The 17,724-nt window shown below is 35.7% G+C and overlaps 2 protein-coding genes across 2 annotated transcripts in view; one reads left to right on the forward strand and one right to left on the reverse strand.

The window, feature by feature from the left end:
• The first annotated feature begins 4,414 nt into the window (after positions 1 to 4,414).
• LOC139152525 (uncharacterized) lies at positions 4,415 to 14,600 on the forward strand. The gene is made up of 7 exons (XM_070725717.1): positions 4,415 to 4,665; positions 5,252 to 5,445; positions 8,247 to 8,303; positions 9,444 to 9,611; positions 10,865 to 10,993; positions 11,366 to 11,480; positions 12,886 to 14,600. Exons 2-7 carry the CDS (start codon positions 5,272 to 5,274, stop codon positions 12,981 to 12,983), a joined length of 741 nt encoding a protein of 246 aa, XP_070581818.1. The 5' UTR covers positions 4,415 to 4,665; positions 5,252 to 5,271; the 3' UTR covers positions 12,984 to 14,600.
• Positions 13,346 to 17,724, reverse strand: part of LOC139152510 (trans-aconitate 2-methyltransferase-like) — a 62,686-nt gene continuing 58,307 nt past the window's right edge. Inside the window, exon 5 of the mRNA XM_070725706.1 lies at positions 13,346 to 14,128. Within this exon, the coding sequence (XP_070581807.1) occupies positions 13,965 to 14,128 (164 nt within the window). The 3' untranslated portion in view covers positions 13,346 to 13,964. The remainder of the gene's footprint in view (positions 14,129 to 17,724) is intronic.

A 17,724-nucleotide genomic window follows, 5' to 3' on the forward strand; every position in this document is an offset into this window, starting at 1 on the left:
TGTGATAATAATATATAGATTTACAAAATGTTTGCGTCGTTACACTAAATTCACGTGCCTGTTTAGAGCTATCGGGATTAATAGAATCTGGCACACCCAGTACCTGGGATCAGATTTGTAACACTCGTTGGGGAGGCTCGTATGAGACAAAATATCCCCATCGACTGTGAGAAATTTGATCCCTGGTCCTTTATTCTCTCTTTCACATGACCACAAAATGCAATAAATTCACACTGGAAAACCTGAGTGATTATTAACCTAAATCGTGGCCATCCATTATCAACACGAACTGCCGAAATTTCAACTTCAACTCCGGACGAGATCTCGATCAGGAAGAATTGGCGATATATGTTCCAAGTGACCTATTTTCACTTGTTATGTAGGAAATCTAACTATCTTTTGTGAGTCTGTCACCAACGACGTACAACATAAATCAAATGCTGTCGGCTGCCACTGCACTTATGACCTACTTAGTTTATGACTTAGTTTGTAAACATTTGCCATTTTTCTTCGCTTTTGTATCATTGTAAGATTTTCGATGCCACACATGCTTCAAAAATTCGACAATCTTCGTGAGCAACGTTGTTTTGAACTGTTTCATACTGACCAACATTATTCGAGAATATTTACTTTTATTGACATTGGAGCAGATGATGTCAAAGTACTTTTTTCTTTGCTAGATTAAAACTATGTCCTTATTTGAGTTGAACTCGATATCACGATTACACATTAAGTATTTAATATATATTGTAAAGAAATCTTATGCCTATTGTCAAATCAAGACATATTAAAAGTATGATGTATTATCCTTATAAAGAAAATAAAGTTTCATACATTGTGAATATTAAGAATCTTTACATCTTCATCCCTAGACATGTTGAAAAGTTAGAAAAATCAGCACTTTCTGAAAATTGTTGCAAATGTCAATTATAAAATATCAATTTAATATCAGTTCTTTTGCTTGATTTATTTAGTTGTTGGTTTATTGCCTGTTGAGTGAAAAATTAGATATTCCATATGACGATTTTGTAAATAACAAGCTATTTTCACACCAGGCTTTTTAACCACCGCTACTGCATCAAACGCAATAATACAGATAAACTTACACTATTGAGTTGCCTGTCTTAAAGAATAATACATGTGAATTCACATGAGTCCACATGAAAACAGACGTGCTGAATACAAGTATTGGATTCTTGACTGTAATATCTCTATACGCACTATTCAGCTGAAATACAGACAATAATCCACGCCAATACAATAAGTATTATTGGGTTTTCATGCAGTGCACGTTTAAGGTGTTATGAATCTGTAAAAAATGTAAATGTACCGGAAAAGTGTCTTTTGACTATTAATGTAGATGTGTATAAAAAAACTCTTAACGCAATTATCAAGAGAACAGTTGAAAATATGCCTAGTAACGCTTTCAGATGATGTTATTCTTCTTTTCATTGTTTTCTTAACAAGAAACATAAGAAGCATCTAGATTAGATTTGGGACAGAGGGAGTTCGTCAGAGAGTCGTACCACCTGGGTTCAAATTCATGTCATTTATGTCATTATTTTATGCCGTGGTTGGCAAAAGATGATTGTCCTTTTATGACAAAACTACCACGATCATGGTAGCTGAGAAGAACTCGGCCGGCACGCTTCTGTTTAATTTGGTAATACGTCAAAAACATTTAGGATAATAACGTATAGGATGTTACAAAAAAACCAGTTACCTTAATCCATTAAGGTAGAACGCGCCTCGGAACACAAATTAGACTCTCAAGCTTTACTATTCTTTTCTGATATACCACATGTGGGACCGGGTTCATTTTAAAGCTCTTGGTGTAAGAAAACTTTACATCAGCTTAGTTTTTCGAAATTCGAAAATTTTGTTTTTATCCATAGAGTTAACACAGGGATGGCAGCCATTTTGAATTTCAAATATCAGTTAATCTTGAGTTTATTATTGCCCTAGTACCAAAATTTGCACGGTGACTTCCAATCTCTATTCTAGATTTTGAAAGAGAATGGTTGAAAGATTCCTTAAGGAAATTTTGAGCAAAAGTTTAAGTCTTTCACTTTCGAGGCGCGAACTACCTTAAGGGGAGAATTATGTGGGTGCAGCCATTTACTCTCCTCTCCAGCTATGCGTTACCAAAATGATACTTTCTATATTCAGGAGGCACTAATAGAAAGTTGAGGGAATTAAAAATCTCCCTCTTTTTCACGGTCCTCATTACGCTAGACCTCACACCTTCATTTGAAAATCCGGAGACGGACGATATCGCACTCATGGTAATCTGACAGGCACTTAATCGCCAACTTGTTCCCAAAGGTACGAATGAAAGACAGTACTGTCTTTTTACATGTCTTTTTAGATTATGCCCTAAGATGAAAACGACGAAGGCACTGGTGTTACCTACTTTCTAGACTTGCTTCAAGTCGGTGAATTAAAAAAAAATAAAATCATTTATAATAGTTTCTCTTGTGTCTCTCCCATTTCGTACAAACCTATCCGGAATTTGGCAGCTCACGCCAGGTTTCCCAGAGATTGAATGCGTCACGTTTGAGTCTGCGCAGTAGTGAGTTCGTTTCTGCGGATTCCGGGTGAAACTCCGCTGTATAGCGTTCACTCCACTTATCGCATTCACCTTAATCATCGCGTCCACTCACGGGCGCGTTTCACATGAAAGCAGAATACAAATCATTGCGTTCACTCCACTCAAACATTCACAAATCACAGACTTGAACCAAGTCTACCTACTTTCTTGTCATGTGACTTAACTTATGTTTCTGTGATTGTGACTGCTAAGGTGGTAGGTATCATGTCTGCTGGGTTACGTGCACTAGCCTTGACCATGATAGTGAGCATGATCATCTTTATCACCGAGATACTGTTGCAAAGGATAATATAGATACGACGCGCTGCTTTTGTACAATGACGTCATTTGAAATTGTGCTATTGCAACAGCTGTGATGATGGTCATAACCAACGACTGACGATGAGGTGTACTTAAAATTGAGTTTTCTTGCGGGAACTAGTTCAGTTGGATCTTTTCTGGCGACCAATAAGCGTGCTAACACACTAATTAACATCAAATAAGCGAGAAATGAGAAACGCATTAGTTTTCCGTTGCACTGGCACTTTAAGTTACTTTCCCATGTAACCGTTTCTTCAATTTATATTCAATCTTTAAATTTTATTCTGCGTAAAAGAATGACGGAGTTTTGTTCATAGCATTGGGTTATATATATTATTTCCTCTAATATTTGATTGCAGTTTACTCGCATGACGATAGAACGCAATTGTCTGCTGGCTGTGGTAATTTTTTCATCATAAACAACGTCTTTTGCTGTGCTGTCTTCTGTTGTAAACCGAGCACTAACAATTTTGAAAAAGAAAGTTGGCTTGCCACTAGCCTCGACGGTTTTATAAAGAACTCCATGATTTGAATAATAGGGAAAGACCCGTGACTTCGGTAGCAATAAATTAACGTCAACTGAGTGGTTCTAATTATAACTAACAGATGGTATGTACGTGACAAACCATTTAAGGTCACAGGGTCATCCAGTCTCACAAATATTATTGTGAGATAGACAAAACCCGTGCATTTGAAGGGAAATTATCTGGCGTAGCAAGTATTAGAGAGTGTTCATTTCAAAACAAAGGTCTAACCATCTCCAATCTGCTTTTAACATTAACAAAACCATATAACAATGTAAACCAATATGATCCAACTTTATATATTCACTCTCTTTTCAGACCCGTTGCCACAATAATAAATAGAGCCAGAATTTACATGATCATTGTGTGGGCAGTATACATATACATACTGTCAGACCTGATACAGGTTGGTAAATATAAATGTTAACTCCAAACGAAATTACATGTCAAGTGACAAGGGCTACTGGTATGAGTCAGTATCTGGCATGTTCTGTGATTTGCCTGTGGGTTCTCTGTATGTACACGAATGGGATAGATATACGTGACGTTTTCTTGGTACAGTCTGAAGACACCTCAACGTGCGTTCTTTGTATAACACTTAAAGCAATAATTCAATTGCTCTTGCTCATTGAGTTCAAAATAATATACGTATACAATTTGTTTTCAGCTCCCCACTTAACCTAAATACCTCGTATTCCTTTTTTCTGACTTTCCACCTGACTTGGCTACACCCTACAGCTACTCATGACCAACTTGCTATAGATACGTTTTTATACTCCAAAGTTGACCTAGTGTCAACTTCTATTCAATACCATGAGAACTCCACAATGCAACTGTGACAATTATATGGACATTTTCATTCTCTCGCCGATTTTCACTTCCTCATGGATCAGCCATACGTCATAAAGTACTGAACAGAAGCTGACATTAATGTACTTCCGTATTTCAGAACGGACCAATGACATCGCTTGAGAGTGTCGTATTAGGCTCATTGTGCCGTAATGTTACAGCTTGGTATGAGGACAATATCACATTTGCTGTTTAAAATCTATCCAATTACACCACTTTACGTATCTATCGGTTGTCCGCTTTCGTTGCTAAAATTGCCAATATGAGAGTTGCTCGATGCTAAGTCATAACCTTACATAGGAGTATTCTGGTGAAAACGGAAGGAGCAACATTAACATTTGGACGACAAAAGCATCCTGACCTTGAAAAATCACCATATTGGTAAGAGTACTGTGTGTTTTGCATCAGTGTCGTTGCTGTTGCCAGGCAATATGTCACATTGAAACAGTTGTAGTTGCAAATATTGAGCAAAAACAAATAATCTAGCAGTGAAGCCAGGCATGGTATACGTATTACGCGCTCGAGCCCACATGTACCCGGCACTCAACAGACGATATTTACAGTATTTCACGTTTTACGGGAACATTTCGGCAGCTCACGAAATTTATAAATGTGGTTTATATCTTCCTCATAGTAATTTACATCGGATGTCATATATGAAAAAAGCTTCATATCACGGTGTGATTAAAATATATTGAAACCTTCAAAAAGTAAGTGCCCAGGAGCTCATGAAATCTGCTTTGAAGCATGGAATTGGTAATTGCAGGGGCGTTTCATAAGACGTTATATATGCAGAATGTTACTGGCAAAATCCAGCAAATTGGAACCCAGATTTAAAAAAAGACTTTCTTTACAATGTATAAACTTAAAGTCATCAAATCGTGCATCTAGGTATTTGTGCATCTAGGTAATGTAAATGTGTTGATGGTCACGCTTAAAAGTACAACACATTTTATATTTTCTGAAGGACCTACTTGAACGAACAAAATGGAGAGACAGTTGGTCAACAATAATAAAAAAGATCGTCTCACTGAAAGTGCACTTGCCCTGAACACCACGCAGGTCGTCATAGGAGTAAATATGATCATCCTCGGGACGGTGCAGAGGACATATAATGGATCCTTAGCCTTCCTATGTACACCGATTTGGTGTGGCTTGTTCGTAAGTGTTGTGCTCTTTATTATTGTCATTTCGTAGTGGGTGTTGTTATGAAATGTCAAGGTCAGCAATTACGTCACGGAAATGGCATATTAGACAGACAATGCTAGAATGCATGGTTATTCAGGAGACATCTCATTGTCGAGACATAATTTATACTTATATATATATATATATATATATATATATATATATATATATATATATATATATATATATATATGAAGTAGATACTTCATTGAAAGATCTATATTTCTTCTTTAGAATACTGAACTACCATGTTACGTATATATAGAAAAGGGTATGTCCTAAGTCGTTTCTTCTCGTCTCTAAGATACCAAGCTCTGCTTGTGTTGGGACACTTAATTTCTTATACAGCAGAGATACATAAGGACAGACCAGAGTAGACTGCATCTATATAGTTGTTCAACAATCTAACATACGGCATGGCCCAAGATACATAGTCTCTCGTGTCTTTATATGCCTTCTGAGGGTTTCCGTTTATGTACTGTCATTTCAAAATCATGTCTGTTGGCCTAAAAATGTTGTAAAAATACCGCAATTATACGGTGTCGCATACATTTGATCAGAATTGGTACATACCAATATGGGTATTAAAGATTATTATAAATGTTGTTTCTATCCGTTCAGTGCAGGAAAATTCTACGTTGATTTTATGACAATGATTTTTGCACAGTACAACCAGAATAACAACAAGAAATATTTAAACTAAAAAAACAAGAGTGACAAAAGTTGGACATGATGCCACAGAGAAATATATGTTTTGATCTAAAAAGGGCAAAAATTGTCCTAAAACACAAATATTGAAATTTCACCACATTTTTTGCAAACAGCTTCTCAGCTTGTCAAAAGATGATCTGCAACACTTCGCGAAATCTATCAGCAATATAAATCTCTAGGCCGTATGTATGTTGTAGTTACAGCACGCAATCTTATTTACGCTAGTGATATGGATGTACATTTTATCCTCAGACAGTGTCGAACTAAAAAAAAATTATAAATCTGAAAATTTACTCAGAAAAAAAATTAGCACAGCTTTTCTCATTTGGAAAATTTTTTTTTAGAAATTAACAATTGTAAAAAAATGTTAACAATTTCATTGTGACCATCCCCTCCTAAGATCTAATGGTCCGTCCCTTAGTTAAAGCAATTATATGTAACAGTTCATAAAAAATGACAGGAAATGACTCAATGTCAGTGGAGTATCCTGTTTCAGTCATTGGCATGCTGCCACTCCTGAATATTTGCAGAATTTCCCTTTTCTTACCTCATTTGCACATTTTTTACACTGACGTGTTCATTTGAACAAGTCACATATCAATCCGCGCATCTACCTGCTATGGGAGCTTTTGCATGTGACGGACATAAATCCGCACATACATACCCACATACATACGTACAGACATACAGACGCCACTGACTCACCATATAAGCTCTTTTTGGCATTTATATAAATATCAAATATGAGCTAAAAATCATAACCAAAACTCTAATGCCCGTTATTTAAAAATAGCCACACTTCATTCGTCATGTAATTTAAACACTTTTTTGTCAATTTTACCTTAAATACCAGTTGATTTTGTCAACGTTTTGCCAAATTTATCTACAATTAACCATTAAACACGATTGGAACTGATTTGGGAGAATTGGATCGTTTACTTGTTAAAATTTATCAAAAGTGTTAGTTGCCATATACCTGAAATGTTACTAATTACCCATTACAACAGGTGCACTGTAAAACAGACAAGCAATTGAGCTTACACTTGCAGATTAACCAACATTACTACACTATCGAATTATCCAAAAATTAGTTCCAGTCGTGTTTGTGGTGTTTGCATTGTCATCGTCGTATCTGGTATTCCGTCAGTATTTAGTCCGTCTTGACGGTGCTTAAGGTGAAGTACTACGAATTACGTCAAAATTAGGTTGTGGTGTCATTTTCTTGAAACTTTACACAAATATTCTTGGAAGTTGTGCAAGTGCAAAAATGAAATAAAAAATGGGGGTCACCACGCTCGTTTCCATGGAAACGGACGTTAAAATGGCGTCGTTAGAAATAAATAAAAATGATATAATTCACTTAAACTAAAGAAAGCAATTATAAAACGCTTAGCAAATGAGTTAATTTTAATAAATATCAAGACTTAAGATCCATATCTATCGAATGTATAGTTTTCATGATGTTTGTAAAGAAATTTTAACATAAGTATCGATTACAAAATGACGATATCGAAATTATATCACTACATAATTTTCGAACTTTCTTCCTGTCGCTTTGAATGGTGTCATTTTGACCAAACTTGGCGAATAAAATCCTGACATAATACCATTTAGTTTACACTTTTAATAAAAGGGTGTCACCACGCTACTTTTTACAATATCTCCAGGTGAATGGGTAATATGCGCCATGTAAGTGGGAGAGAAATATTAATTTTGCGCTCATATTGAATAAAAACCAGCTTCCTAGGGGTAAAAATATGACAAGGTTAAAGGTCACATGTATTTCTAAGAGACTGGGTCAAAAATTAGGTTGAAGCGCAATTTCAACAATAACAGGTGATGTTAAATACATGCGCTACAAAATAACCCATTTGCGGCAGGCTGGAGTTAAATCTGCGCAGAAATGTTCTAAAGCGTGTGCGCGTCCGAATTCGTCGCCCTTTACCTTAAGGCGATGTTAGCCTGCTCATTATGTTTTTACAAAGTGTCCAACATAACTGTGACGTCGAAGCATAGCAGGAGTAAATGTCCCTAACTACCCGAATTCAAACGCACTGTTTCAGTTCCTGGCGACTGGTACAGCTGGATTGACATCTCAAAGACGAAATATGAAATTCTTGGTAAGTTTTCGATGTTTTTCATCCAATAGTGATTAATACCTCATATCTTATTTTAATTGTTGCTCCCGGGCTAACTGGCTACGCTTGCGCAGGTTCAGTACACTATGTGAGTAACCCCGATTAAATTCATGGGCGGGCGCCACTATGTTTTTTGAGTGCTTGTTATAAGAAACAAGCAAGAAATATACAAAGTGTCATTTGTTTATCCGCTTTTATTAAAATAAATCGCTGCCATTAGCCAATAAATAATATCCTCCATCTCGTCATTGGTACAAGATATCGTACCACCACGCCTTAAAAATAGAAAAAGAGAGTAAACTGTCGGATATATGAACGAGAACTCAGGTCAAGAATTCTGGGATTGAATTAACATTTAGAAAAGCTACCTCTGTGTCAATGAATAAGAAGATGCAAATTGCCATGTTTTATACGAAAAGGTTTTCAGCTTGCAACACTGGACGTTTGAAAGAACACATGCTATAGCAACGATAACGACGGCATAAATAGCCCTTATTGGACTCAGTTTGTTGTTATCATGGTAAAATGCAAAATGCTATGAACAAAAAACCGCCATTTATGTTCTACTTTTTGACAAATTAAACCATACCTGCATTAGTCTGACAAAGCGCGCGTCAAGAGTGCGCATAAGTGGGTGATCAAGTAAACTGGGTGTTTGAATCTATGCGTAGGCCTAATGCTAATACTAATGTATATGGTTGATTAAAGTATTTCTATTGTTTTCTTTCTCATCAATTAATGCTATTACCTACCCTGTAAACGACTATGCAGAGTCACATGCAAAAAAATTATATAACCTTTGGCTCGACACAAAGGGCTCAGCCCTAAATGATATTAACAAATAGGTAGAACCTTGCATGATGAAGAAATGAAAACGAGTTAATAAGTACTAATGTGGCAAAAACAAAAGAAATCGAGCGTATGGAAAATGGAGGGTAGCCCAGTGTGCTACCCGGCATGTGATCCATGTGTACACAATTGTTTATGCTTCCCGATGTACTGAATATATTATATATTTCAGGCTCTGTCTCGTTTTTTTACATTACTCTACTTAAAAAGAATTAAGAATATCATTATGCGACTGATGATTTCACCGCTCATTTCGCTTCAATTTTCCTGCAGACAAAGATCTCCAGAGTTCTAAGTTTAATTTCAGCAACCATTTTGACACCAGTTCTAGTGTGTATTGTTTGCTTTGCACTGGCCACCTCCGTTGGGTATATTCTGAATGGTGAATGCCTAGATGTATTCTCGGTCCCGCCAAAAGACTGTGATCTAACTAAGCGGCTTGTAAGTAATGATTAAAATATTGGATTTTAGTATTTTTGGAAGATTATTTTGTAGAATTTGACAGTTTTAGACCATCAAGGCTTAAACGCTTTCCTTTCAAGTGACGGTTAACAAGGTTCATTTCATGTCAGTGAAACTGGAACGTTGTGAGAAAGGCGTGAAATCTACTGTGACATTATTTCTTCGTTAAACCTTTGACCCCGTTCCTCTTTCACTGAGCTGCCCAAACTTTTCATTGAAATCCACGGGTTTGTGCCCAAATTGTGATAGCGAAAGTGTGACAATACCTATACTAATTTGAAATACGTTCATTTGGGTTTGATATCTAAGACTCACTTTATCATATACTGTTTTTCCGAATAAATGCTATTGTACCGATTGCCAATTAAGTTTGCATTGACCTGTACTAGATGTTCTACAATTAAATTAATTTGCATTAGAGTTCCCTCTATATTAACCTTGAACATCCAAGTTGTCCATCACTATAAATATCAAACAAATAGTTTTTGCATTCTGGGTCGATAAAATAGCTTTGGTGTACTGAACATTCCTTGGTTGCCAGAAATATTGCTTTCTCATTCTGAAACTGGGTTGTTAGATAAATATGAGATTCAGGCAGAAAAAATTCCATTATTATTTTACTGAGTATGCCTTCCACCACTGCTCTGTAAACCTTCTCAAGGATTGGGTTTTTTACTTTGGCAATATGTCATTGTTTACGCACTGTTGCGTTGATAAATTAGTTGTGCCAATTAAAACACACATGAAGCGAATGTCGCAAGCGTGGCTGTACTGAGAATAAGAGCGATTGATTGTTTACATGACTACTTCAGAGACTTGTCTCACTTTGTGGGTATCATTTAGGCTTCATCTTCAGGCTTTAACAGGTCTAGCTATTCGACAAATGAAACGAAGGTTGTGTTGAAAAAATAATGTGAAAGAAGTAAAATAGACTTCACTAATACATACTATTCATTTGTACAAACAATATAGCTTACTTTATGCATATTTATGTACTATACTCTGGTACTTTCAATCATATAATGTGACATATTTATTAGACTCAAGGCTATTGATTTATTTTTTGCAGTGTCTATTTTAATCTGACGTCATTATAGTACACTGTACAGTATCGTGATCACTACTTCTATAACAAGTCTACTATGCTGAAGGTTATGATTGCTATGAAGAATTTGACAGCATACTGCGCAAAATGAGTTTCATTACAAAACTGACAATGGTTCTTCTTCCAGGCATATACCGATGTGGTTGTCAACTCATTGCTACTCTTACTTGGCGTTGTAAACATCGTTATTTCCCTCCTTGCCTACGGATGTTGCATTAAGCGGTGTTGTGGTCAACGGAATACAAACACTACACCGGTAGGCTGCTATAAGCTCTCAAAAAGCAGAAGTTGATCTAATATAAATATGCTATCAAGGACGAGGAAGTTATTCAAAAGGGTCGTTCAACTATTGACAATTCTGTCAAACAGAATTAACTTCCCAAGGCATTCGTAAGAGTGTTTCTTTGCGAAGAATAACACGAGGTGTGCTTTGATCATGATGGCAATCTTATTTTATTGGTCGCAAATCATCACATATAAATGACCTCACATGCCAGGACTGAAGTTGGTATATAACTCAGTTGTGGTTGTACACAAGAAAAATAGGTACATGTATTATCTCAATCTTATCTTCAAACAAAATTGCAACATACCGTCTGATATACAGTAATGTATATTTTTTCCTTAGACGAACCAATTATCCCATAGCGGAGTAATAGGATACCATGCTTCCACAGCGCCAGCAACGGACAGTTCGGTGTTTATGGTTCCATGGTATGGTTACCAAGTCACAACGTCGCCTCGTAAGTCAAACTGTTCCACGTGGCGATATTCCCCTTCGCTCCACACACTGGGCAAAATGCTTGATATACAACAATATATACACATATACTGATTATGTACATATGTCAAATACGTTCAGTATACACGTACGTATACTAATAAAATGCAAAACTACAGTGTACACTTGGTGTGCAAAGATCTGCATTACGTATACTCATGATCTGCATATATATACGCTACGCATATGGGATGTTCCATATAAAAAGATATGCGTCACATATGCAATTAATATCGTGTTCCATATACGTGAATATACGTAAATATACTGAACGTATATCAAGCATTTTGTCCAGTGACATTTATAACAAGAACTACAATATTAACATGAGTATGTGAATACAGTGTTTCATTCGGATCACAGCTATTTAAGGAAGGGGAACAACACCAGTAATTGTTGGTTGAAGTGCCATTGCAACTTATACGCAATTATTTCCAAAGTAGCATTTTATAATAAATAAGACATAAAAGCCCCAACTTGCAATATTTTCCGGAAGCCAGGAATCTTAAAAATTCAATATGGTAGCAATAGTTGACTTAAAGGATCAAGGAGGGTCTCATTTGGGGTATAAACACGTCGATTTTGGTACTGAGGTAGTATACGCTTAGAAAGTGAAAGACAAAACTTTGCTCAAACTTTCCTCAATGAAACATTCAAATACTCTTACAAAATCAATAATTAAAATCAGGGGTCGCCGTACAAAGTTTGGTGCTGGAGATACAAAATACCTGACGACATTTACCGAGATGAGAAATTCAAATTGTCATCGTCCCTCTTTTAAGTCTTTTGGGGAGGGGACTTTGATTTTTGGAAAACTTAGATGTGAAAGTTTTTTGCAATCCAAGGGATTTAAAATTAGCTCCTCCCCCAAGAGTGGTAGATCAGAAAAGATGTGTAAAAATGTGAGAGTCTAGATATCAGTCTCCGAGGTGCATTCTACCCTAAAACCTCATTGAAAAGTTGATAATACGTAATGAAATTTAATATCTCATTCGAATATCTCATATCTCATTTACATAGATTATTTGTTATCATTCCTAAGTGGCAGAAACTTAAACATTGACATTAAAAACAGCAGTGAAATAATGACAATCAAAATAGAAATTACTATAATTCAAAATGTAAGATTTTATTACCAAAGAAATCTTCATGTTTTACAATATTAAAAGAAGGAAATGTAGAAGTTTCACATAGCTGGACTAAGCTAGAGCGAGGTTACATTATTCTTTAAATATTTAAAAATTAATAAAGAATAAATCATGCTCATTTTGCCGGCATCTATTAACACTGGCAGCAATTGATATGCTCATTTGTTAAAGAGCTCAGGAACATTTGTTTATTAGTGTATCCCTCTGTTTTCCTCCTAGTCGTACAAGATCAGTTTGTATTATCACAACCGATGGCTTTTCCGAATATGGTATTACCCATGTCATATGGTCCACAGCGTATGGACGACGAGGTGTAAACTCATGAGGTAGACTTCATTATCAAATGGAACCGGAAAAAGAAATAATATAAACCGTGCAGAAATTTGCTTCAGAGATGCCAAAATACATACTTTCCCCCTCATATAGTTATATACAGTCTGCTCTATTACGTCATGCGTACACATTAATATCTACCATATTGTAATGTTTTATCAAAGTGAGGCTATGAGTTACAATTTTAATGTAGGATATTTAAAAAGATCTTTCATAACAAATGCTTCTTTATTACTTCCTGATGTGTGATTTTGTTAAGAGTGTGGAGTTTTCTTGAAAACGTGTCTATTTACGTTTGTAACATGCATACATTTACATTGAAGATTTTCATTTGTACAGTTGTTGACTATTAGGGATTTTAAAAGGTAATGAACAATCATTATCTCCCTAGTGTAGGCGAACATTTTCCTTCAAACCATATGCTCATATTGCCGGCATCTATTAACACTGGCAGCAATTGATATGGTCATTTGTTAAAGAGCTCAAAAGCATTTATCACACTAACTCTGAAAGCTATAAGACAAGTGGTTTCAGACTAGAAGCACCCTTTGGACATTGGAATGGTATTGTCCGGTGAACACGTATTATTGTCCGGTGAACACGTATCAAATGCACTGGTCCAGATTAGAGTCTTTGAATGTGATGTGTTTTTTAAAATAATAAATACGTCACTAAACATTACTCTAAAAATGTAGCTGATCAAAATACAGAAGAGAATTATGATCATCATGACAAATTGTACTCTCTCTAGCCAAATAGGATACTGAATATGTTGCACATATTGATTAAACAAACTTGAAATCCTACTAAAGTGGAGAGAGCCTATACTCACCCTGTCTTAATTGATTTGCCTGCTGTAGAAAAAGTAGTGTATAATTGCTTAGTTTACTTATTTCAATAAAAAGTATATATTCTTGCTATTGCAGAAGAAACAGTATCAACTGTAATATATGAAGCGAATGATACTACTTTTTCAGTTTTACGTGGAATGCATCAAAATGCCAAGTTAGAACTCCATCTTCCGAGTCAGCTGATGCTTGCCCAGATAACTTTAAACAATCTTCAAGGAAATGTTCATGGAACATTGCGGGTATGTGATCCAAGTGTGTCATTAAAGGCTTGATAAAAGCTGATGAATCGAAAGACATGAAGGTGCATTATTACCCTTTGATTTTGTGCAAACATAAAAAAATGTTTTTGTTATCTACTAGCGATCTCACAATATGAGCACTGAGCATTCTCTGTACCAAAAACTTCGGACATGAATTTCGACTAGATTTCAAAGTGTGTAAGATTGCCATAAGCTAACAATTGTCGGCAGATTGTAATAAAAGCAAGCAAATGAATTTCAACTGGTAACCGTATCATTACCAATCATTACCAATCGTTACCAACCGTATCAATACCAATACTTGGTTGCGTCAAACTTTGTCTGTAAAGCGTGATTTGCACTGTTTTGTCCCATGAGCATGTCTATCTGTGTATCTGGTATCGGTATTAATACTGCCCATCTTTCCAGTACTAATTTGTAAATCATCCCAGGTTTTACAGAATGTGAATGTCCTGATTATAATTTGCATTAAATTCAAGTGTAACATTTACATTTTAGCTTTATGTTGATCTCTACCTATCCCAATCAGTACGAAAATGTGGAAACTAATAAAAGCTCTTCACAAACAAAACGGCGCAACTTATATTTTGAAAAAGATGCAGTAAGGTAAAAAACAGATTTGTTTCCGGTCCTTGACATTCAGCAAAAATGGTGCGATGTCGCAATTTTCTTTTCTTTTTGTTTGTTTCTTGTTTATTGGTAAAATTCTTGATTGGCATATTGAAACAACATTTTTATTGTTTTTGGACATGCATCATAAAAATTTGAATTGAGGCGGGTCACCACACGAAATTCTGAATCACTCAGAATTTTAACGAGAAAAAAAAGACATGGCGCGCAGCTTCTAAAATGATGCGCGCGCTGACCAAAGATATCTCTTTTTTGCCTAATCTATTTGTTTTAAACAACATGAGAAACCGTGAATTGTTTGAGCTAGCACATAATCTCTCGTGTCAAAGCTTTGTCCCTCATTAAGTTGACATGGACAAGTAGCTAACTATATATAACGATCAAACCCAATCCTTGATTTTTACATGCATTTTAAGGCAGTATGGGCATCCAAATTGGAGGACTTAAATTTTCGCTCAAAACGTTCCCCAAGGATATTTTTAAACTGATACGATTGGAACTAATTAGTGAAAATTGGATGGCGAAGTAATGTCGATTGAATCCACAAATGTAAGCTCATATGCTGTTCTTTTAAAGTTACACACTTGTTTTTATGAGTAATCTGTAATATCGTAACACTTTTGAGAAATTTGAAAAATATAAAGATCCAATTATTCCAAATTAGTTCCAAACGTGTTAACTGTTCCCTTTCAAAATCAATAATGAGAATCAGCTTTATCTTCACACATTTGATCTAGAGAAACACATTATCCATTGTTTGACCACAAACACCTCAAAATGGCCGCCATCCATATTTTTAATTTATGGAAAAAATTCAATGTTCATTTTTCAAAAATGTAATCAGTTGAGAATGGCACTTATTTCGAACTGGGAACGTAAATGCAGCAAGAGTAGAGGCGGTCTGCTGCATTTCATCTACCAACCCCTCACAGAGTTTAATAAAACGTGTATATTGCACAAATGTTAATTCCGTCAGCACAAGGGCAACTCGCTGGGGTTGTGAGCATGAGATTGAGGCCAAACAAAAATATGTTGAATACATGAAGGGAAGTCATGGAAACAATATTATGAGGGATAGTGGCTTAGTTATCCATCCAAATTTCCATTTATGAGGCACTCCTCTGATGTAATTGTTACATTTGATTGTTGTGGTGAGGTGCGTATTCAAATTGAATGTCAATAATATTTTAGTAGAAATGAAAAACAGGAGTCGTGCCTGGAAACTCCTGAGACAAACTTCATGATGAAAAGGTCACATAAATGTAACTATCAAGTGCAGTGTCAGCTACTTATATGTAAAAGGCAGTTTCGTGATTTCACTTTGTGGACAAAAGTTGATTTTCATTTTAAGAGACTCAGGATAGATCATGAATTTTGTCCCAATTATAGTTCAGACATCAGGGTTTCTTTTCTTTAACATTCAATTTAACCCGAATTAGTGGAAAAAAAACTATATTCATGACCACTCTCAGCTGTTTAATCATATGGAAATACTACTTTGGTTGATTCAGAGTTTGGAATGAGCGCAGGAATGAAGAGGGGACATCATTGTCCACTAATTCTGTCTGTAAAACGATTTGAACTAATTCGGGACAATTGGGTCTCTATATTTTTCAAGTTTCTCCAAGGTATGGGGTGCCGTATAGGTGAATAATGCAATAATATAAATTACTCATAAAAAGTGAATAAAATAAAGAGAAAAGCAGATGAGCTTACATTTGCAGATTGAACCGACATTAGTTCACCATCCAATTATCCCAAAATCGTGTTCAAAAGAAAATCATATGTATATACCCACATGAGTGGTTGCACTTCAGATGTGTTAATATATTGAGAGCACCATAGGGTAACTGGTATTTCCTAAAATGTCGAAAACTCCCTTTGTTCAAGTAGTCAAAGAAATAGTCTAATTTTTATCTTTATTGTTTTTCATCAGTTGCATGAATTATTTTTCAAACCAATTTCAGTTCATGTAAATGTAACTTGTTAAGAGTGTGATGATTTCGAGTAAAATCTTTCCACAATTTTTGCATGCAATGGTCTTTCAAAACACAGACAGTGGACCCTGCTTCCCCTGTCCATGATCAAAATTACTTATCTTTAAGATGTTTAAATCTTTTTTGTTTTGTTTTTTCACATACGGACTGTCTTTCATAGTTTATGCTTAAATATGACTTAAGTAAGATATACCTTCACATTCTTTGCATGCAATGATCTTTCAGTTAAAGTAACTAGTGAATATGGATTTGTATTTCTAATTACATTATACATCACATTTGTAATTCCCAATGTGTTTTCATGACTTTCCTTCATGTTTTCAAAAGATTTTACTCTCTTTGCATTCAAATGGTCTTTCACGCTCATTCTCATAAATTTTACTTTGGCATGTCACATAATTGCCCCACTCTTTGTATTCAGGTGGTCTTTGTTCTATAGCCACATAATAAGATAGTTTCCGGGGTCACATCTTCACTACATTCTTTGTATTTAAATTGTATTTCATATTCAGCCATATTATAATGGCTTGGTGTCAAATCATCATCACATTCGTTTCATTTAAGTGGTCTCCCATATTTAGCAACATTACTATGGCTTTCAACAGTACGTATGTCAAATCGTAGCAATATTGCATCGGAAAATTTATTTACCTGATGTCTAGCTGGTACGGGTCTAGCTTATATATATATTAATCATAGAAAGAAGAGAGAGAGAGAGAGAGAGAGAGAGAGAGAGAGAGAGAGAGAGAGAGAGAGGAGAGAGAGAGAGAGAGAGAGAGAGAGAGAGAGAGACCGCTAATTTACTTCCTGGTTCGTTACGAAGATATTAGTAGTCGGCGTAGGTTTAAAATAGTGCCAATCTCTCCGATTGAAGAGCTTAGGTAAAGGTTTTAAAGGTTAGACCGTGGGTTTATGGTGCTTTAGTAAGAGCAGCATGAGCTCCATTCAAAATCACATCAGCTTTGCAGACAGTGGTATGATTGAGCT

This window comes from Ptychodera flava, chromosome 2 (genome assembly GCF_041260155.1).
Source record: "Ptychodera flava strain L36383 chromosome 2, AS_Pfla_20210202, whole genome shotgun sequence".
In the NCBI taxonomy this organism is placed as follows: domain Eukaryota; kingdom Metazoa; phylum Hemichordata; class Enteropneusta; family Ptychoderidae; genus Ptychodera; species Ptychodera flava.

Coding starts and splice junctions, on each gene's coding strand:
- LOC139152525 (XM_070725717.1), top strand. CDS start 5,272: ATGGAGAGACAGTTGGTCAACAATAATAAAAAAGATCGTCTCACTGAA. Junction 8,304..9,443: donor GACGAAATATGAAATTCTTG/GTAAGTTTTCGA, acceptor ATTTTCCTGCAG/ACAAAGATCTCCAGAGTTCT. Junction 11,481..12,885: donor CCAAGTCACAACGTCGCCTC/GTAAGTCAAACT, acceptor TTTTCCTCCTAG/TCGTACAAGATCAGTTTGTA.